Source organism: Nicotiana tabacum, chromosome 3 (assembly GCF_000715075.1).
Source record: "Nicotiana tabacum cultivar K326 chromosome 3, ASM71507v2, whole genome shotgun sequence".
In the NCBI taxonomy this organism is placed as follows: Eukaryota; Viridiplantae; Streptophyta; class Magnoliopsida; order Solanales; family Solanaceae; genus Nicotiana; species Nicotiana tabacum.
In genome coordinates, this window is record NC_134082.1 from 185,285,588 (window position 1) to 185,308,836 (window position 23,249).

The window sequence follows — 23,249 nt, forward strand, 5'->3', positions numbered from 1 at the left end:
TTCAGAAATAAAATTTGCTTCAGCATTTTTCTCTGTCTTCTTCATGGAGGCTTGATAAAGCTCAACCAGGTTCTTTGGCGTACGACAAGTACGTGACCAGTGCCCTTTTCCTCCACATCTATAGCATGCATTTTCTGCATTTGGCGCTTGCACCGCTTCATGCTTTTGTTCCTTCCTTTTCCACTGCTGGTGGTGAGGAGGCTTCTTTGGTGCATTATTATTACCATGATTGGGGTTTCTTCCCCGACCACGGCCATGACCACGACTGGGGCCATGACCTCTTCCACGTTTAGCTTGGTGGAAGTTCGTCTCATTCACTTCAGGGAATGGACAAGAACCAATAGGTCGGCTTTCATGATTTTTCATTAATAGCCCATTATGTTGCTCTGCTATAAGAAGATGTGAGATAAGTTCAGAATACTTTTTAAATCCCATCTCTTGATATTGCTGCTGCAGGAGCATATTCGAGGCATGAAAAGTGGTGAAAGTTTTCTCCAACATATCATGATCAGTAATATTATCACCACATAATTTTAATTGGGAAATAATTCTGAACATAGCAGAATTATACTCACTGATAGATTTAAAATCTTGTAGCCTTAGATGAGTCCAATCATAACGTGCCTGTGGAAGAACGACCATCTTCAGGTGGTCATATCTATCTTTCAAATTATTCCACAGTATGACTGGATCTTTAATAGTAAGATATTCCATTTTCAGGCCCTCATCAAGGTGATGACGTAGGAATATCATTGCTTTGGCACGGTCTTGGTTTGATGCCTGGTTTTTATCCTTGATGGTGTCTGCCAGACCCATCGCATCAAGATGAATTTCAGCATCAAGTACCCAAGACATGTAGCTTTTGCCCGATATATCCAGGGCTACAAATTCAAGTTTAGAAAGATTTGACATTATTTAGGAAAAGAAAGTTCTTACCTCAGATACTTTCAAAATATTTGCTCGAGATGGTAGAGCTTCGTGCTGATAACGTGTTATAAAATAAAGACTATAAAGTAAAGACAAGTATATAGAGAAACTGATATATTATTCGAATTCAAACTGATGTACATAATGAACTGAAATCTCTTCTATTTATAGAAGAAAGGAAGCTGCTCCGTAAGCTGCTACTACAAGCTGCTGTGTAAGCTGCTACTACAAGCTGCAGTGTAAGCTACTATAAGTTGCTGTGTAAGCTGCTACTACAAGCTGCTGTGTAAGCTGCTACAAGCTGCTGTGTAAGCTGCTACTATACCAGATATGGATAATCTTCTACTGAGAGCAATATTTATCCATAACGGAGTACTGAATGGATAAGCTTATTATACCCGGTATGGATAATCTTTTACCGGGGGTAATGTTTATCCATAACTGGGTACTGAAAAGAAAAGCCTATTATACCCGGTACGTATAAACTTATACTGGGGGTAATGTTTATCCATAACTGGGTACCGAAGTGATAAGCTTCTTCAGGAAGCTTATTTCCAATATAGTACTAAATAGATAAACATATTTACGGTGGAGTCCCATATGGATAAGCTTCTTCAGGAAGCTTATTTACAACGGAGTACTAAATGAACATCCATAATATAATATATTTATAACAGTTAAGATGACTTGCATTACATACTTTTCGTCGTTATTCTTACCAAATTATCACTGACATGCACGAAGCAGAGGCGGACCGCGGACCTATGCTTGGGGAGAGGAGTCACTGGACTCCATTAACTTCAATAAAAGTTCTGAATATATAAGTGTATATATATGAAAAATGGTGATATATTTTGCTTGGAACCCTTACGATCAAAAGAGCGATGAGGGCATTGGTTAAGCAATTCGCTCATATACCCTCGCCACTTTCAAATTCTGGGTCCGCCTCTGCATATAGCACCAGTCTTAATATAAAAAACCATTTGAAATTTTTCTTTGAATATAAGAAAAACACACAACTTATGTTGTGGAACAACCAATTCTATGCATCAGGGTATACATTATTCATTCATTTTGAGCTTCACTAGGAGAGTATACTGGACATACTTATATATTGCGATAATTTAACAAGTTACTTACACTAGATACTGTTACGTATTCAAGATACTCAATAGAAATTGCAGGGTGACTGCAGCAAATATTACATGTAGATGGTGAACTCATTCACACTTTTAAGTAAAGGGAACAACAAACGCCTCAACCCCAAGCAAGTTGGCGTCAGCTATATGAGATAGAACAACCAAAGTGTTAAGTGCTTGCCAACAAAGCCTTACTGAGGCTTACTATTCTTAGTAAGGAAGTCGAGCACGAGTTGATTAACCTGGTCAGGTAGTTGTTCTTGAACAAAATGGTTTCCTTCTGGCAAAGAGGCCGTCTCCAGATTAGGTACTAAAGTTTTAAGTTCTCCATTAATGTAGTCTTCCATTCCTGGAATTTGAGGACATAATCCTTCTTGCCCTCAATAAACAGCGCTGGAACGTGAACTGTTGGATCTGTAATGTTGATTTGTTCATGCAATGACCTATTGCATCATGAAATTCATAAACAACCCAAAAAATTGAAGAGTAAATAATATATCAGGTCAGTAGGTAATCAAACAACTAAACAATTTCTATTACTTTTTCATTGTCAGCTTGCACACACCTTGACTATTTCGCAACGTATATGCATTCTCTCAGTACATGCTAACTCTCATGTGCAATTCCTATAAGTTGAATTTGCTTGTAGATTAGTAGTTTTTCTAATGTTAACACTTAGTAGATTATATTACGATTTTTTAAATTCACCTCTCCTGATGGAGGGGCGAGTCCATTATCTACTAAGTTCAAACCGTGTGCCACTCGCCCTTGGCTATTTCTGGGTTATCAAAACAAAGTCTGCCTTCTCCTACCAAGGCCGTGAATCGGGGTAGAGCTAGATCATTAGCTACAACTTCAAACGAAACCAGTATCTTTTGCTTAAAACTTTGTATTTGTAGTAGGAAATACATTCGATATGTACAAATATTTAATTGTGCACTCAATAACTAAGACAGGATATGGGTTCAGTGGAAAATTCAGAACCCATAAACTTAACATTCAGGCTCTGACTTAGTCGTGAATGACTATAACACGATTGTTGGTTTGATGTATGGGTGTGAGAGAAGTGAAAGCAGACTTTCCAGTAATAAAATATGTTGATGTTTGTGATACCTGTAGGGAACCTGCAATGCAGTTTTGAATCCAGAATTCTCATACAAAGCTCCATATGCAGCCAAGTCTTTCTCAGAGAACCAAGGGGGTAGAGGGGTTGAAGGTTGCACAATATCCATGATTTCCCGATTTTCATTGGCTATTGGTACTTCACTTCTGGAGAAAAGAATGTATACATTCCTCACTACTGTTTTAGCGTCGAGGCGACCAAAATCAACCTCAGCTCTCCCAGGCTCCTGGAAAGAATTTAAGATATCTCTAAGATTGAAATAGGAGCTATATTTCATGACGAAAGCAAATTAAATTAGAGATTAAAAAAACAGTACCCCCCATCTTGAAATATAGAAGCCTTCAGGGAGGTCTTCTTTAAACTTGAGAGGATGTGGGGGCCAAAATGGCACTCCCATAACAATAAATCCAGAGACTCTCTCCTCATAGAGATTGACAAAACGAGAAATGACAATAGATCCAAAGTCTTTACCAATGAGAAAAGCCTACATTTGTGAGCAAACACGGAGATGAGAAAGACACAAATATACCAATACTTGACAATGACTATACAATCTTAAGATAAATGTATTGACTCATCACCATTAGATTCTATAACGTCCAACGCTACTATAGCCAAGTAAAAGGGGTCAATTTCTGTGTCTTTGATGCAAGTTTCGTAGAAGAGCTGTCATTTTCTCCTACTACTTCTGTCTTATCTAAGAAAGGGAGCCTTGACGTAACTGGTAAAGTTGCTGCCACGTGACAAGAAGGTCACGGGTTCGAGGTTGAAACACCCTCTTGCAAAATGCAGGATGAGGCTGCATACAATAAATTATTGTGGTCCGACCCTTCCCCGAACCCCGCTATGGGAAGTTTAATGCATTGGGCAGCTCTTTTATCTGTCTTAATTCTAAAGATTAGGATCCCTCAAACCACTTAATTCTTTTAAGGCTACAACACTAGTCCAAATTCCAACCAAAAAAAAAGGAACACTTTATTTTTGATGTCTTGCACATTTATTTGCTTCATATCTGCATGCTGACCGGCTTCTGAAATCGGGAATTTTTGAAAAATTGTAAAAAAAAAGGAAAAGAAAAAAAGAAAAATAGCAGTGTAGGGAGATAACTACTTATTTCTAGAAAAATAAAACCAATGTCCAAGTAGTGTCAAAACCCTGCCGAAATTTTGAAAAATGAAAAAAAAAGAATTGTCTTTTTTAGTTTGATTTATTTGAAAAACAAAAGAAAGGAGTCTTGTTTACAAGTTTAGTTTATTTTGGGCGAACTACGCCGGTTTGATTCTCACAGGATGTGAGATACGTAGGCAGCCCTCATCAGGTCCAACCTCCCCTTTTGTTAAAATAGCCAAAAAAAAACATGTCAAAATTTTATTTTTTTTTGTCATAAATAAGTCGGGTGATGTCCAACCTCTCCTTTGCAAAAATAGCCAACAAAAATGTCGAATTTTTGTCATAAATAAGTCGGGTAATGCCGCTCATGTCAAATATAGCCAAGTGTCCCCAAAAGGACGCCGGAAGGCTGATTTTGCATAATCAGCCACCTTTGGTTATGTTTTGATTTTTGACCCTCACAGCCTTAAAATCTTCGTCCCAGAGGCGCTGAAAGGCCGTGTTTGCAATACCGGGTCTTTTATTCTAATTTGAAAAAAAAAAGAATAAAGTCATAAATAAGTTGGGTCACGCCGTTTTGTCAAAAATAGTCGAATGTTCTCGAAAGGGACGCCTGAAGGCTGATTTTGCGTAAACGACCATCTTTGATCATTCTTTTGGGTTGCGACCAGTTATCCCACACAACCTTAAAATCTTCATCTCCGAAGTGCTAAAATGTCGTGTTTGCAAAACCAGGTCTTTTATTATTTGAAAAACAAGAAAATAGTCAGTGGTCAAGTGAATACCGTTTGGTTTTTAGTTAAAATAAGCCGGTCCGACTTCGGTGTTGTCTTAAACCGTTCTTGCCGAGATAGCCTTAGAGTATATTTCAGTTGTCGAAGGGCTATTTTCGTAAAAGAACGAACAAGTTTGTGAAAGGTCGTAAAATAGTCCTTCCCGGCCTTAAAATTCATGTGAAATTGAGAAGGGGCCACGTCTGAAAAACAACCATTTGGTTAAAATTGGCATATAGGGGAAGGAATCTGGCTGTTTGTTTTTGAGTTTGTAATTCTTTGATTAGAGTATGCGGGTTATTTGATTTTCGAGACCGTTTGTTGTCTTTTGTCAAAGTCTGTTAGTATGGTCAGTTTTTAAACTTTTGTAATCAAGTTTCTTTTATTATGAAAATTGAAAATTAAAAAAAATATTTTATTATTATTTATCTTTTATTGGTCCGAACTACGCAAGGTCTGATTCATGCGGGGACATGATACGTAGGCAATCTACACAAGGTTCGACCACCGCTAAAAAAAAGAAAAAAAAGAAAGTGAATAAAAGAAAAGAAAAAGAGAGAGAGAGAGAAAAAGAAAAAAGAAAAAAAGAAGAAGAAAAAAGAGAGGTTTCTGAAACACTCGAAAGAGGCACAAATAAAATAAGTTGGGATGATGCATGCGGTCGGAGCAAAAGCATGTTAGAAATGGTTAACTGCCTAAGAACATTGCATCCCCCAACGTGCTATTGCAATATCTGTTTAAAACTCTAACGCTGACAAGTTTGTTGTTTTCTCATACCAGTTAGTTTGTTAGAGCGTACTGGCACTATACCATTATCAAACAAGATCAAAAGGGCCTATACCAGAAAGCATGACTGGCTCAGAAAATAGTGTTGAGTCGGAAAAGACGGCACATCAGATGCTAAAGGAGGCAATGGCCAATATGGAAAAAATGAGATTGGAAATGAATGAAATGCAGCTAGCCATGGCTAAGGTGCAAAAGGGGCCTGAACCACCCGTCACTCCTACTCACCCACCGGGACACACGCCGAAATATTGTTCCCCCGGCCCTTCAACAAGCTTCCCAAGCCACCACTACTATCAGGGGAGAGATGCCTATGATCCCCAAGCTCCGCCACCCAATCAGAACCCTCCACCACCAAATGTTCCTGTCTTTGTGGCACTTCCCCCAACCATATTACAAAGATCGTCTAGTGAACTACTGTTCCAAGTTCACGACACCCAATATTTTCCTCCTGAACCCACTTTTAAAGCTCCTGAGCCATACACATATACACCCCAATTTGGGATCCTAGAGGAAGCTGAGAAACCGGTTAAGAACACAGAACATGAGGAGGTGATTCGAAAGGTCAAAAGCCTGGAGCAATCCTTCAGGAACATGCACGGGTTAGGCCACCAGGTCAGCGTGACCTACAAGGATCTATGCCCTTTCCCTGACGTCCAATTGCCGGCAGGGTTCAAGATGCCCAAGTTCGATTTATACGAAGGGCATGGCGATCCTGTGGCACACCTACGGGGTTTTTGTAGCAAGATGAGAGGAGCTGGTGGCAAAGACGAGCTGTTGATAGCTTACTTTGACCAAAGCCGTAAGTGGGTCAGCACTGGAATGGTATACAAGACAAGATCCAAGCAGGTGGTACACTTGGGACGATCTAGCACAGACTTTCGCAGGTCACTTCCAGTACAACCTTGAGATAGTCCCTGACTGTCTCACATTGCTAAAGTTTGAGAAGAAGCCTGGGGAGAGCTTCCGGGAATTTGGGTTCTGGTGGAGAGAACAGGCAGCCAGAGTTGATCCTCCAATGAGGGAAAACGAAATGGTGGACTATTTTCTGCAAACTCTAGAGCCAACGTACTTTGGTCACTTGGTGACGTCAGTTGGAAAATCCTTCAATGAAGTAGTGAAAATGGGAGTTATGATAGAAGAGGGACTTAAGTCCAATAAGATCCTGAGTTACTCGGCAATCAAGGCAACGACTCAGGCCATTCAGAGCGGCACGAGAGGTGCGCTTGGAAAGAAAAATAGAGAAGAGGTTGCGACAATAGAGGCAGACAACTGGTCCAGATCGAGAGGTCCTTCCCCTCGCTACCAACCCAGACCCCATCACCCAAACTACCTTCACACTCCAAATTACCCTCCACAACCCTACTACCCGCCACAAGAACCACACTTCTCCGTACACCAAGCCCAGACATATACTCAGCCTCTGGCTCGCTCGCAATGGCGCGCGCCGGCTCCACAAAATACATACCCACCTCCACAAAACACCTATTCGCCGCCAAGGGCCTACAGGAACCCTCCAGGGGCAGGTTTCCGGGGAAATCAGGCTTTCAGAAATGAAAGAATACAGAGAACATTCACTGAGTTGGGAGAAACCTATACTGCCGTGTTCCACAAATTGAGGCAGTTAGGCTTGTTGAGTCCTGTTGAGCCCAGATTGCCAAATCCCTTTCCCAAAAATATGGACCACTCGGTAAGCTGTGAGTATTGTTCGGGGGCTCCCGGACATGATACCGAGAAATGTTGGAAGTTGAAACATGCAGTGCAAAATCTTATTGACACCAACAAGATTGAGGTTCAGACACCAGAGGCACCCAACATCAATCAGAACCCGTTGCCGGCACACCATGAAGCCTACATGATTGAGCTAGTGCACGAAGGAGGGGAGCTAAAGAAACCCTCACAAACAGTGATGATGATCCGTGCCGGTTCAAAAGAAAAGTCGACCAGTGGAAAAACGGTGGCATAGTTGGAAAAGGTAGATGACAAGCCAGTTATGGTGATGGGGGAAGGGTCCAGCAAGGCGGATATACAGTTTGTGGGGTTGAAAGCAAAAATCAACAATTGAATGGCTACTCCTCTTCCTATCCGAAGGGAGTCTTGGTAGTGGGCTCTGATTTTCTTTCTTGTTGTCTGGATTATTCCAGGGTTGTAATCCAGATTTCTTTTGGTGCTCACCAAAGTGTGAAACCTTGCTATCCCGTATTTTAATAAAGTGAAAGTTTTTTTTTCTTCATTCCTTATTTTGTTTTAATTTTTCTTCTTCTTTTTCTCTTCTGAACATTTCTCTTTATACTGGTTCTAATGACATGACATGCACGACGGATCTTCAACCTAGTCTAAAAAATCAATCTGATTTCGAACTTATAGTACAAGATTGTGATGATGAGTCGGAATACGATGAGGATGAAACCTTCAAAGAAATTAACACAGAGTTGAGCCAATTTGAAGAAGAAAAAAAAACCAAACCCAACTCAAATGACACGGAAGCCGTCAATCTAGGGGATGTGGATGATATCAGGGAAGCTAAGATAAGCGTCCACATTGAACCAAACATCAGGGAAGAACTAATCAAAGCACTTATTGAATTCAAAAACGTTTTGCATGGTCATACGACGACATGCTGGATTTAAGCACCAATCTAGTGGTTCACAAATTGCCCACTGACCCGGCATTTCCTCCCGTCAAGCAAAATTGAGGAAGTTCAAAACCGACATGAGTGTGAAGATTAAGGAAGAAGTAACCAAACAGCTGAATGCTAAGGTTATTCGGGTCACTCGATATCCTGATTGGTTGGCTAATGTGGTTCCAGTGCCAAAAAAAAGATGGAAAAATCCGGGTGTGTGTTGATTATCGCAATCTGAACAGAGCAAGCCCAATGATGCTTTATGTTTAATAGATATCGAAGGGAAATGCGTCGACATGGCTATCAATTCTGACGCAGTTAAGAGATATTATGTATGATTTCTTATAATTGTAATTGTTGTTTGTTTGTACTTAGCATTTATCGGAGAATGAAATGACGGAGATAATTCTTTCTTCTATCCAAACACTTTAACCTTTGCTTCCCCTTTTGAGCCTTATTTATTCTTTCATACCCCTATTTTTGGAATCAGTAATGAAAATGAAAGAAAAAGAGAAAAAAATAATAATAATGATAATGAAAACAAAAGAAAAGTCACAAGAAAAAAACAAACAAAGGAATTGGGAACTATGTTTGACCTGATTCCTCAAAGAAGGATACGTAGGCGCCTCACAGCTCGGTCATAGTGTAACAAAAAACAAAATCCCCAAGCAAGAAAAACTGGGGCAGAAGTTTGTGTTTATAATTTTGGGAAAGAAAGTTGATTCCGAGAGTTGTAATGTTTTACCCATCAAAATTATTTTGAACCTCTTGTTACCCCTTTTCTTTTAACCATACACAAAAACCCATATTGATGTCCAAAAAAGACCTCCCGATCAGTATCCGAGAAGTGCTAAATCAATGCAAATGGAAGTCGGGAATAACACTTTGATCCCCAGCAAAGAAGAAGATCATAAGCTGGAAATGAATTGATAGCCGAAAGAATCCCCAACAGAGAAAGTCATATCGGTAACACTCCGATGCAGCTGAAAAATAAAATAAAAAGAGAGAGTCTTATCGGTGAAAACCTTCACAGGCACCGTAAGCGACGGGAGTTGAGAGAAATGAAAGAGTCTTATTAGTGAAAACCCCTCGAAGGGCACTATGAGGCGACAAGACAAGATTGGCGGAAAAGATCCGCATTTGGCAAAGAGTTGAGTGCCTGTTTATCCCCAGTAACATGAGGCCGTCCGAAAGGTTGATTGATACAAATATACTGGGTTGATTAGACCGAAATGCGTGACATGATTGTTGGGATCGGTTATATCATTCAGATAAGTTCTTTTCTTTCCTTTTCCCCAGCATTTGTTCAGAAAGACTTCTTCTTTTTCTATTTTTTGAGATCATCACTTTTTCATTTCTTGGTTTAAAGACTTTACCTACCCAGCAATTTGTTTTTGAAAAGGATTTTCAGAGCTTACTACCAGTTGTCAAAATGATGCAAAGCAAAATGCGAATAGGACAGGCCAAAGATAAGGCGATAAAGCGAAAAGAAGTTGGTCGCAAGACCAAATGACGAATGGGTCTAGATCCCAAGAGGACCAAATTTCCAAGGGAAGTTGGAGAAAAACAGGAAAACAACAATTGAGAAAATTGTGGACCTAATTCCAAGAGGGCCCCCAGCAGATCATCGAGATGTAGGAGCATCCCCGACAGATTTTCGACCAAGTTCCAAGAGGGTCGGACAACACAGAGTGGGGAAGGAAGAAAAGGAAAATTCATCCCCAGCAAAATAATCCCTAGCAAGTTTTGATAGCGTAATGAAACACAGAGCAGGGAAGGGAGAAAGGGAAAAACCATCCCCAGCAGGAGTGGCATGACCACTCACCATGTTTTAAAACTAACAAATTTTCTTTGATTTGAAGCAGGAAAAGGAAATCTTATTAATGGCGAAAAAAACATGCCACAAGGAAAAGCACCAAAACTGGGGCAGAAAATTTTCTGCCATTGTCGAAAATTTTCTCGGAGGAACGAGGAAATCAATTCATGTTTTAAGAGATAGCAAGACAGCACGATTTTAAGAAAAACAGTCGGAGGTAAGACAATTTCAAGTTTTGAAGATGGGTCTATCCGCCCTCGAATAGGATATTTTGGGTTCATCCGCCCTCGAATAAGATATTTTGGGTTCATCCGCCCTCGAATAGGACATTTTGGGTTCATCCGCCCTCGAATAGGACATTTTGGGTTCATCCGCCCTCGAATAGGACATTTTGGGTTCATCCGCCCTCGAATAGGATATTTTTGGGTTCATCCGCCCTCGAATAGGATATTTTGGGTTTATCTGCCCTCGAATAGGATATTTTTGGGTTCATCCGCCCTCGAATAGGATATTTTGGGTTCATCCGCCCTCGAATAGGATATTTTGGGTTCATCCGCCCTCGAATAGGATATTTTGGGTTCATCCGCCCTCGAATAGGATATTTTGGGTTCATCCGCCCTCGAATAGGATATTTTGGGTTCATCCGCCCTCGAATAGGATATTTTGGGTTCATCCGCCCTCGAATAGGATATTTTGGGTTCATCCGCCCTCGAATAGGATATTTTGGGTTCATCCGCCCTCGAATAGGATATTTTTGGGTTCATCCGCCCTCGAATAGGATATTTTGGGTTCATCCGCCCTCGAATAGGATATTTTGGGTTCATCCGCCCTCGAATAGGATATTTTGGGTTCATCCGCCCTCGAATAGGATATTTTGGGTTCATCCGCCCTCGAATAGGATATTTTGGGTTCATCCGCCCTCGAATAGGATATTTTGGGTTCATCCGCCCTCGAATAGGATATTTTGGATTCATCCGCCCTCGAATAGGATATTTTATTTATTTCGACCCGAGTGGTCCTGCTTGTATAAACATTTCCAAAATATATATTTTCATAAATCATTACCAAATGCATTTTATTTTCAAAGTTGCTGATGAAAGTCAGGAGTCCGCCTGGAGAATGGAGGGAGTTAAATTCTAAGATTGTTGAAGAAGTCAGGAGCCCGCCTGGAGAATGGAGGTTGTGTCATCTTTCAAAAGTCAAGGTGGAGTCAGGAGCCCACTTGCAGAACAGGGGAATACATTGAAGTTTGAAGTCAGTAAAGCAGAGGGTTACAACAAAAATCCCCAGCAGAAATCAGAAGGAAGACCACAAGTCGAGCTAGAAGTAAAGAAATACCAGAGGAAACACAAAGCAACAAGGCAGCAACAATCACATGACCAAGCTCGAGAATAAATCTTTGTAATTCATAGATCATAGCTTAGTATAACTTCTTGTTTTCTTTCTAGCAATGGTGTAATAAGGAGATCGAAAAGCAGTGGTAACAGCATGCAACAACAGTAACAGCAAATTGCAGTCCCAGCTACAAAAACTTCCCGAACTACATTGACCTGATTCCCTTTTAGCTAGGGATATGTAGGAAACCTTTGAAGCGAAGGTCCGGTCAAATCTTTTTTTTAAAAAAATGCTTCACACGGAGTACTCGAACGGGCAAAAATCGCTCGTATCCGCTCACTTTATCTTTGCACGAAAACTCTTTGTGTTTTCGGACAAAGAGGGGCAGTTGTGAGCACGTGATTTTTGCCCTATATGAGAATTACTCCCAAAAAATTCAAAATAAAACAATTTTCCTTTGTGTGCAATTTTTGAATTTTCGTGGCATTTTTGGATAATTATTTGTATTTTTGTCTGTGCATGTTTATTTGTTAAATTAATAAAAATAAAATACAAAATATGTCGCATTTGCACTTAGGATTTAATTCCACAATTAGAAGTAATTAAGTTTGTTTTATAAGAAAGAAAAAAATCGTAAAAATAATGTACGTTGCATTTTTAGCATTTAATGTCCAAATTGTGTGATTTTATTGTAATTATTATTTAATTGTGTGTTAATTGTTACTGGGAGTTAATTTGCACTTTTATAAATTAATTTAGTTCTATATGATAATTTAAGGATTTTTAGAATTTAGTTTCAGTTTAAGAAAAATAAAAGAAGAGCAAAAAATATAAAGAAAATCGAAATTGTGCCTCTTCTCCAATTTTGAACCTAGACCCAAAACACCTATACCCAACCTTCCCCTACGACCCGGTCCATTTCAAACCGTGTCGACCCAGTCATAACCCCAAAGACCCAACCCCTTTCTTCATTTTTCATTTTTCTTGCATTTTCCTAACCCTAAACCTAACAAACACTACCCGCCCCCCTCTCTTTCTCTTCTTCTCCAAACTTCATCCCAAACCCTAGCAGCCATGGCTGCCTCCCCTCTCACACCCCTGCCCCTTCATGCCACACAAACATACGCAACACATACACACACACACAGCCTCGTTGACCAAACGACCCCTCGCCGCGAACCTGCGCCATGAACGACCTCGAACCCCAGTCTGCCATGGCCGTTGCCTCTTCTTCTTCGACGAGCTCCAGCAGCCATCGCGTGAGCTGCCCATCATCATGTCATCGTCTTCGTCGAACCAACAGCCTTCGTCGTCGCCATCTTCTTCGAGCTCGAGCTCGAGCTCTCATGGCTGCGGCTTCTTCTTCTTTTTCATCGCACAACTTAGTCCATCGAGCTACATAGCCATCCCTGCTCCCTCATCTTCCTCATCGTCCTCACGACAGCCCAACAAAAACCAGCCATACCCACGTCGCCATAACTAACCAAACGACCACCCTGTGTCGTCTCCTCTTCTGTCGAGCAATAGCCACAACAGCCATCGTCCATCTCTCTTCAACCAATGAACAACCCAAACGACCACTCAGTTCACATCCAAACGAACCCCATGGCTGCTCCTTCGTCTGCTACGAGCCAGCTCATCGTCCCCAGCCCCGTCGTCGTCACATCCAAACGACTATCGTCGCCTCCATAGCAAGCAAACCAGTAGCAACTTCCACGATCAGCCGCTGCCTCGTCGTTCTTCAGTTTCAATCCGTCGAAGTCGTCGTTTGTCATTTTAGTTTGTCAAGGTTAAAAGGAAGGTGGGTTTTCGTTGTTCGTCGAGATCCGGTATGTCGAGGTTGTTTGTTCGAGTTGTCCGTTTCCGTTCGAGCTCGTCGTTGTTCATTTCCGGTTAGTTGGTTTAAGTTTCATTTTTTGTCCGTATTTTGTTTGATATTTTCAGATCTGAAATTAGTATAAGTTTGATTCTTTTCTTGTTCGTTATTTTCACTTTGATTATTTCTTCAGTTTGTTTTTATTCATTTGTTCTTGTTTAGTTTTAATATAGAGATGTATTAGTCAATTGAATCCTTTACTTTGTTTGTAAAATTGTTAGATTTAGTTTGAGGTTCAATTGGTTATTTAATTTAGTGATTTGAATCTGTTTATTTGTTCTGTTTAAGTTTAATTTGAATTTGATGCTCAATGATTTGGATATACTTTTTTGTAATTGCTGTTGACATCTGAAAGTAGATTTGTTGTTTAAAAATATTGTTCAGTCAAAATAATTCCAGTTGTTTCTTTGTTGTTCATCATTTAGTTTGAGTTTGTTAATAAAATTTGTTTAGGAATTGGTTATATTTGCTGTATTTTGGTTGGAATTGATTAGGTGAATTGGTTATAGCTGATGGGGGTAGATTGGTAAATTGCAGTATTTTTAGGGGTAAAATGGTAATTTCAGTAAGGTCGGAGGGGTATTTTTGGAATTGAAAATCTGAACAATTAATTATTTTGAGTGCTCTGTCCATTAAGATTAAATAATATTTTAATAATATTAAAATAGTACATGGTGGGGGACAAGACATAATGTAGTGGGGGAATAATATAATTGTTTAATGTAGACATGGGGGACAAGATATAATGGAGGGAATAATGTATATGTTTAATGTAGTAGGGGACAAAACATTAGGTAGTGGGATTAAAAGGGGGATGAGTGGAAGATAGTGGGTTTTAATTTTAAAAATGCTGAAAGTTGGTAATAAATAGAGGGGACTTGGACAGAGGAAAAAAAAGGGAGCTGAATATTGAAGAGAGAAAAAATTCCGAAAATATTAAGACTTCGAAAAATACAAATAAAAACATTCTGGAAATTAAAAGAGAGAGTAGTATACAGCTGATATACAATCTAAATATTCTGATATACGGATTCAGAAATTAAGGGTTAAACATTAATTAGTCTTTCAAATCTGAAAAGATTCCCTTGGCTTCTGTCCGTTGATTGTTGTCGGTGTTTCTGGATTTTTATCTTGATTTTAAAATCTGTCACTGGTTTCTCGTTGCTGGTTGTTACTGGTTGCTGGGTGTTGCTGTTGTTGTATGCTACTGAATTTCTGGTGATCTCCCTTTTCTTTTGTTTCCAATATCAGGTATACAACTGACACGCTGGTTACTGTAAACTGAAACATGAAGCATGAATACGAAATGAAGAGTTGAAGTTCTGAATTTATTTTAATTATATTCTGAATTTTATTTGTATATATAAATTATTTAGCTTACTCTAATCAGAATCATGTAGCTGTTTAATATATATAGTGGAACATCTGACGATAGCTTAACGAACGAACTATCTATGTATTGCCTAAATAAATAAATGGTGTAGTAACTCTGTATAGTTAATTCGTTATTGTTGGACGATTATCATGTTTCAAAAAGCATGTTAGCTGATTTAGACTATTCTTAAACATTCAACAGTTAGTTCATTAAACGAATAGACCATTTCGGAACTTGTAGAAATATTGTTTAGTTAAATACTATTGGTCAATTTCAGCATGTAAATGGTCTAGGATTAAAATTAGATTGCCAAGTTTTTTTTTTTTAATTTGACAAACTGTGAACATGCATAGTATAATGTAACTAGGTAGTAACATGTGAATAAGATGACCCAGGTCCAGTTTTATGCCATACACGTTGGGCTTGGGCCCGCATTGGCAACGGACTGCCCTGATTGCTTCATTTTCAGATTTTATGAATCATATTCGAAACCCAACTATAACAACTCAGGCATGTAAATAAATTAAGACATTTTCTCTTTCATTTTGTAGAGACAAATTTAATAGAGAAAAATGTAGGCATTTTAGGATTGTCCTTTTAAAATAAATGAGATGAGCCTCGCCCAATAAAACGCATAAATTACGGGGCCCTCAATAAATGTTTAATTGAATACTTAGATTTCGAGATGAGCCGTTTAGCAAATTTCACGGCCTTCTCCAAAGTAATAAAGCATTAGATTCTTTAGGCACGATTTTAATAATACTACATCCCTAAACTCGGGTGCGCATTTATGCGACCCAAATCCAAATCTCAACGGAGTCAAAACGTGTCAACAACCATGGGTGCATTGATTGCGATGTGGTTCGAAACGCATTTTCACGACGTTGCAATTCTAAAAATAATAATAATAAAAGCGGTTTAAAGTTGATAAAAGCACATAAATTATAATATGTATTAAAATCAGATATCTAGCCATTACAACAGTTTAAGCGACCGTGCTAGAACCACGGGATTCGGGGGTGCCTAACACCTTCCCTCGGGTCAACAGAATTCCTTACTTAGAATTTCTGGTTCGCAGACTTCATTTGGAAAGTCGAATATTTTCCTCGATTCGGGATTCAATCGGTGACTTGGGACACCATAAATCTCCCAAGTGGCGACTCTGAAACAAATAAATAAATCCTAGTTCGATTGTCCTTTAATTGGAAAAAATTCCCTTCTGAGCGCCTTTTGGGCGGCGCAGGCGAAAAAGGAGGTGTGACAATTCTTACCAAATTATCACTGACATGCACGAAGCGGAGGCAGACCGCGGACCTATGCTCGGGGAGAGGAGTCACTGGACTCCATTAACTTCAATAAAAGTTCTGAATATATAAGTGTATATATATGAAAAATGGTGATATATTTTGCTTGGAACCCTTACGATCAAAAGAGCGATGAGGGCATTGGTTAAGCAATTCGCTCATATACCCTCGCCACTTTCAAATTCTGGGTCCGCCTCTGCATATAGCACCAGTCTTAATATAAAAAACCATCTGAAATTTTTCTTTGAATACAAGAAAAACACACAACTTATGTTGTGGAACAACCAATTCTATGCATCAGGGTATACATTATTCATTCATTTTGAGCTTCACTAGGAGAGTATACTGGACATACTTATATATTGGGACAATTTAACAAATTACTTACAGTAGATACTGTTACGTATTCAAGATACTCAATAGAAATTGCAGGGTGACTGCAGCAAATATTACATGTTGATGGTGAACTCATTCACACTTTTAAGTAAAGGGAACAACAAACGCCTCAACCTCAAGCAAGTTGGGGTCAGCTATATGAGATAGAACAACCAAAGTGTTAAGTGCTTGCCAACAAAGCCTTACTGAGGCTTACTATTCTTAGTAAGGAAGTCGAGCACGAGTTGATTAACCTGGTCAGGTAGTTGTTCTTGAACAAAATGGTTTCCTTCTGGCAAAGAGGCCGTCTCCAGATTAGGTACTAAAGTTTTAAGTTCTCCATTAATGTAGTCTTCCATTCCTGGAAATTTGAGGACATAATCCTTCTTGCCCTCGATAAACAGCGCTGGAACGTGAACTGTTGGATCTGTAATGTTGATTTGTTCATGCAATGACCTATTGCATCATGAAATTCATAAACAACCCAAAAAATTGAAGAGTAAATAATATATCAGGTCAGTAGGTAATCAAACAACTAAACAATTTCTATTACTTTTTCATTGTCAGCTTGCACACACCTTGACTATTTCGCAACGTATATGCATTCTCTCAGTACATGCTAACTCTCATGTGCAATTCCTATAAGTTGAATTTGCTTGTAGATTAGTAGTTTTTCTAATGTTAACACTTAGTAGATTATATTACGATTTTTTAAATTCACCTCTCCTGATGGAGGGGCGAGTCCATTATCAACTAAGTTCAAACCGTGTGCCACTCGCCCTTGGCTATTTCTGGGTTATCAAAACAAAGTCTGCCTTCCCCTACCAAGGCCGTGAATCGGGGCGGAGCTAGATCATTAGCTACAACTTCAGACGAAACCAGTATCTTTTGCTTAAAACTTTGTATTTGTAGTAGGAAATACATTCGATATGTACAAATATTTAATTGTGCACTCAATAACTAAGACAAGATATGAGTTCAGTGGAAAATTCAGAACCCATAAACTTAACATTCAGGCTCTGACTAAGTCGTGAATGACTATAACACGATTGTTGATTTGATGTATGGGTGTGAGAGAAGTGAAAGCAGACTTTCCAGTAATAAAATATGTTGATGTTTGTGATACCTGTAGGGAACCTGCAATGCAGTTTTGAATCCAGAATTCTCATACAAAGCTCCATATGCAGCCAAGTCTTTCTCAGAGAACCAAGGGGGTAGAGGGGTTGAAGGTTGCACAATATCCATGATTTCCTGATTTTCATTGGCTATTGGTACTTCACTTCTGGAGAAAAGAATGTATACATTCCTCACTACTGTTTTAGCGTCGAGGCGACCAAAATCAACCTCAGCTCTCCCAGGCTCCTGGAAAGAATTTAAGATATCTCTAAGATTGAAATAGGAGCTATATTTCATGACGAAAACAAATTAAATTAGAGATTAAAAAAACAGTACCCCCCATCTTGAAATATAGAAGCCTTCAGGGAGGTCTTCTTTAAACTTGAGAGGATGTGGGGGCCAAAATGGCACTCCCATAACAATAAATCCAGAGACTCTCTCCTCATAGAGATTGACAAAACGAGAAATGACAATAGATCCAAAGTCTTTACCAATGAGAAAAGCCTACATTTGTGAGCAAACACGGAGATGAGAAAGACACAAATATACCAATACTTGACAATGACTATACAATCTTAAGATAAATGTATTGACTCAACACCATTAGATTCTATAACCTCCAACGCTACTATGGCCAAGTAAAAGGGGTCAATTTCTGTGTCTTTGATGCAAGTTTCGTAGAAGAGCCGTCATTTTCTCCTACTACTTCTGTCTTGGCGTAACTGGTAAAGTTGCTGCCACGTGACAAGAAGGTCACGGGTTCGAGGTTGAAACACCCTCTTGCAAAATGCAGGATGAAGCTGCATACAATAGATTATTGTGGTCCGACCCTTCCCCGAACCCCGCTGTGGGAAGTTTAGTGCATTGGGCAGCTCTTTTATCTGTCTTAATTCTAAAGATTAGGATCCCTCAAACCACTTAATTCTTTTAAGGCTACAACACTAGTCCAAATTCCAACCCAAAAAAAAGGAACACTTCATTTCTGATGATTTAAGAAGATCAATATACCTTACAGATGCCAAGAGCATCAAGAAGTGCAAGGGTGTCACTGGCAAAATCAAGAAAGGTGGTTTTCTCGGGTTCGGGTGGCTGATCCGACAACCCGTATCCTCTGAAATCGGGTGCAATAGCTCTGTAACCAGCTTTGGCCACAGCTATCATTTGATACCTCCAAGTATACCATATTTCAGGAAATCCATGCAAGAACACCACAACTGGGGAATTTCCACTTCCAATTTCAGCTACATGAAGCTTTATCCCATTCACTTCAACATATTTATGCTCTATTTGTTCCATCTTTCTGACTGTTGAATTTCTCTTTTGCTTTTTCTCACTTTCTCTTTGAGTTTTTCCCTTTGGGAGTTGAGTGAAATGATGAAATACGTATGGGATTTTTATACTTCAGGAATTCATGTATGAAGGTCAAAGCAAGTCATTTTTTTTTAAAGTTAAAGCTTGTTTGGATGGTTGTTACGTATCGTTTCATAATGTATAGTGTAGTATTATATTGTATTATATTATGCTGTATTGTTTTTATTATTTGGATAGATTATATTATTTATTGTCATCTTATGATGTCATGCACCTACAACATGAAGAATAAACTTGCAATATTATAAAGAAAAAGTAAGGTACGAGGTAATATTATTATATAAAAATAAAATAAAATAGGATTATTTAATCATAAAAAAAACAAGATGAGAGAAAAAAATAAGGTAATGGCGCGACCACACCAAATCGGTAATTCCATAAAGTGACACTTTTCGTCGTTATGTAATAACGGATTTAATAATACGATACAATAAAATTTAAGTAACAATCAAAACAAATATTATATATAAAGTAATAATACGATACAATACAATAGTTAATAATCATCCAAATAAGTTAGTTATATATACGGTCCGTGTAAAGAATGTGTTACACTCTCATATCATAATAGTACTAATTATGCATCATAGAAAATACAAAATTTCTCTTTTCAAATTTGTTCCTTCATTGTGAATTTGTGATTCTTGCAAAGCAGAAAAGCATCTTTTAGATGTATTATAAATACAAATTATGCATCATACTGTATTACATACAAAAATATTTCTAGTCAAATTTGACCCCTTAAATTTTGGAGCAGGAGAGTGATTCTCGCTAAGCAGAAAAAGCATCTTTGCTAAACCACTATCGACAAATAAGCATATAATAGTCCGTTGAAATTTTCCTGTTATGTGATAATTTATGTCTGCCATTATTATTAGCTTGATTTTTAAGGATAAACATAAATCAATGAGTAGTATATTATAATTAATATTCTTTCTTGGTATTATCTTATATTCCACTATCCTTTTTCTTGATTAACTGCCTGCTGGCCGAAATTTATTAGAGATGAGTAAATAAGGGTGTGACACAGTATATCTGTCATCTTCTTTGTTGTCATGTCTCAAAAAAGATACTTAGGATATGATTAAAGAATCATAATTTGACTTGGTTACGTACCTAACTTCAACAAGTTCCTTTTGTGGAAAAGTACATATAAATAGAATCAACATAACTAACTAACTGGCTTAGAAAATTTTACAAGAGTAAGTGAATTTTTAATTATCCTGTTTAAGACGAGTTCGTATGTACTTATATTTGCTAATAATCAGTTTATCTTTTGTATAAATAAAAAGTACACCTAGCCGTCTTGGTGCCTACTTGTTTTGTTTCTAATGTAGTTATATAGTCAATTCGAAGCTATTGATACACATACAACCAAGAGAATACGAATTACATCATATAAAATAGGATCCCCGGAATAGTAATTTTGTTCATCATGTTCCACAATTTCTATTGTCTCTTCAGTTGATATACCTACCTATAATCAAGAATATAAAAATCTGTTTGGTTTTATATAAGGAAAGAAGACATAAAACTTTCATCGATCAGTTTCATTTTCTCCACAATATCTTTGAAACATGTTTCTACTAAACCATTTGGAAACAATTAAAACTAGAAATGAAATAAAATTCTTGGATATGTGTAACACCCCGTAAATTTGAATCCGTTGTGGATGTATTAAATGAGTATTCATGTGATGGTTATCAATTGGTTATGATAATAAGTGTACGAGGCATATCATAAGTGATTTGGGGTCCAAGGAGAGGCCTAAGTCTAAGTCAAGTTTGAAAATTTCATGACAAACTAAAATTCCAAATGAGCACGCACAAGACCAAATTTTGCACGACCATATCTGCATTTATATAAGGTATTATGTGATTCACAACCCATCAAATGAAAGTTCTTTGAGTCTAGTTTCTAACGCTTCAAACCGTTCGTCATTTGGACACTCCTAACAGAAGTTATGACCAAATTACCAAAATCAGCGCAGATTTTTATACTACCGCGCCGCCCCATGCGGCGCGGCTGTGCAAATTAACAGAGCACCTCCAAATTTCGTTTCTAAACATATTTTTCATTACCACGCCGCCCCATGCGCCGCGGCTATGCAAATTTGTGTTTTTTTGTCAACCCGACCCTATTTTGATATAAAACCTTCGGGGGTTATTTTCCCCACTTTATTTGGACGAATTTTAGGGTCTTCCTCCACCCTCTCAAAACCTCCAACCCCTCCCATCGTCAAGGTAAGTAATCCCCATTATATTGCTGTGAATTTCATCATTTATACACTGGTATTGATGAAATCTACACATAAAATACTTAGATCTTCAAGGGATTTCTTCAAGAACTCAAATGAGAGTTTTGCAAGATTTCTTCCAAAAAGGTAATCCTACACCCTTATACTTACATGTATGGATTTATTAAGGGAATATGAGTATGAATAAGTATTGGAACTCTTGGTATGGTGATTGGAAACCATAAGTTCCCAATTTGATTACACAACTATTATAGAGATTGAAAGATGTTTATTTAATGGAACTTTGTTGGTTGAGTGTGGATGAATGGTCATATATGTGATTTTGGGAGTTATAAATTGGCTAATCATGATGGTGGGATAAATTGTTGATGAATGGTAGTAGTTAGATGAACTAATTATATGACGATGAGATGTAGAGATTTAGGCTTACAAGGTGTTTGATAATATGCCTAAATGGCTTAAGTTATGGAATTTGTTACTAATATTGAGTTCCATTGGATGTTGCTATTGTAGATTGAAGGTTTTTAGTATTGTGGATCATTGTAGTATCACTAAGGGGCGAAATTGAGGTATGTAAGGCTAACTCTTTACGTTTGGGAATGCCTATGATTCTCCCTACGTCCCATTCATTATGACCATTACCAGTTTCCCTGAGAAAGTAACTATGCCTCGGTTCCCCGAATAGTAGTAGAACATCTATTCTCTATATGGCATAGTCTCATAATCATTCGATATTCTATGAGTTTCAGTTATGATAAATCTACTTATTATGAATACTCATCTCAGTTTAATCCTATTCACTAATTCAGTATCATGTAACTTGGTATGGCTCATTATTTCAGTATCATGTATTGTAATATGATTCTCAGTTCCTGATCTTATATTCTTGAATGTTGAACACCTGCATTTGGGCCTGAGACCGCAGTTTATGCTTTATGCATTTTGGATCTGAGGTCGCAGTTATGTATACGTATACTTGGGCCCGAGGCCGCAGTTGTGTACATATATATATATATATATATATATATATATATATATATATATATATATATATATATTTGGGCCTGAGGCCGCAGTTTAATATTCAGTTCAACAGGTTGTTCATCATTCAGAAGAGGGAGTATTCACATCCTTACTTCCTTGTTTAGTTATCAGTTTATCAGCTAGCAGTTCAGTTTCAGTTTCAGTATTGACAGTTCTTTTGTTTAGCTATTTTACATACCAGTACAATTCAAATGTACTGACGTCCCTTTTGCCCGGGGCCTGTATCTCGCGATGCAGGTAACGATTTGCAGGTTGACGATTCTGCTTGCTAGGACATCTCATATCAGCTATTGGTGAGCCCCAGTCTTCCGGGGCCTTATCTCTCTTTTGTTTTAGTCATTATAGTATTTCAGTTAATAAGTTATACCGGGGACCCTGTCCCGGTAAACAGTTAGCATTTTTAGTATTTTTAGAGGCTTCGCAGACTATAAACGAGTTAGTCAGATATTAGCAGGTTTTCATGTGTTAGACTTGTCGGCTACTTGTTTATACTTGCAGACCTTTCAGTATTTTTCGCATCTATGATATTTCAGTCAGACTCTTTAGTAGATTATTAGGTTTTATATTTACCTCTAGCTCATAGTTACACCACATGTTGATTCAGCCATCCAGTTGGTTCGCTCGGTCACATGTAGTCAGGCACCGAGTGCCGTGTTACGTCCAGGCCTAGGTCCGGGGCGTGACAAAGCTTGGTATCAGAGCCCTAGGTTCAAGAGTCCTAGGGAGTCTACGAAGCCGTGTCTAGTGGGGTCTCTTTTATGTGTGTGTGCGCGCCACACATGTAAACTGTTGACCACCAAGACATCTAAGATTGTTTCATTTCTTTCATACTCTAGATGGTGCAGTTAGAGCTTTGCTTTCAGGAATCTTTCTAACCCGTGCGAATTGCGTATTTAAAAAAA

The 23,249-nt window shown here is 38.4% G+C and overlaps 1 protein-coding gene and 1 pseudogene across 2 annotated transcripts; both read right to left on the reverse strand.

Moving 5' to 3' along the window:
- Positions 1 to 2,184: 2,184 nt before the first annotated feature.
- Positions 2,185 to 13,404, reverse strand: LOC107798178 (epoxide hydrolase 3-like; annotated as a pseudogene).
- Positions 13,405 to 16,517: 3,113 nt separating this feature from the next.
- On the reverse strand, positions 16,518 to 19,055 carry LOC107805019 (epoxide hydrolase 3-like). 2 transcript variants are annotated; one of them, XM_016628989.2, is made up of 4 exons: positions 18,684 to 19,055; positions 18,012 to 18,179; positions 17,686 to 17,921; positions 16,518 to 17,015 (listed from the first exon to the last, which is right to left on the reverse strand). In XM_016628989.2, exons 1-4 carry the CDS (start codon positions 18,969 to 18,971, stop codon positions 16,763 to 16,765), a joined length of 945 nt encoding a protein of 314 aa, XP_016484475.1. In that variant the 5' UTR covers positions 18,972 to 19,055; the 3' UTR covers positions 16,518 to 16,762. The 2 variants fall into 2 exon arrangements, with proteins under 2 accessions (XP_016484475.1, XP_016484476.1); XM_016628990.2 differs by lacking the exon at positions 18,012 to 18,179 and having other exon boundaries at positions 18,684 to 19,054.
- Positions 19,056 to 23,249: the final 4,194 nt, after the last annotated feature.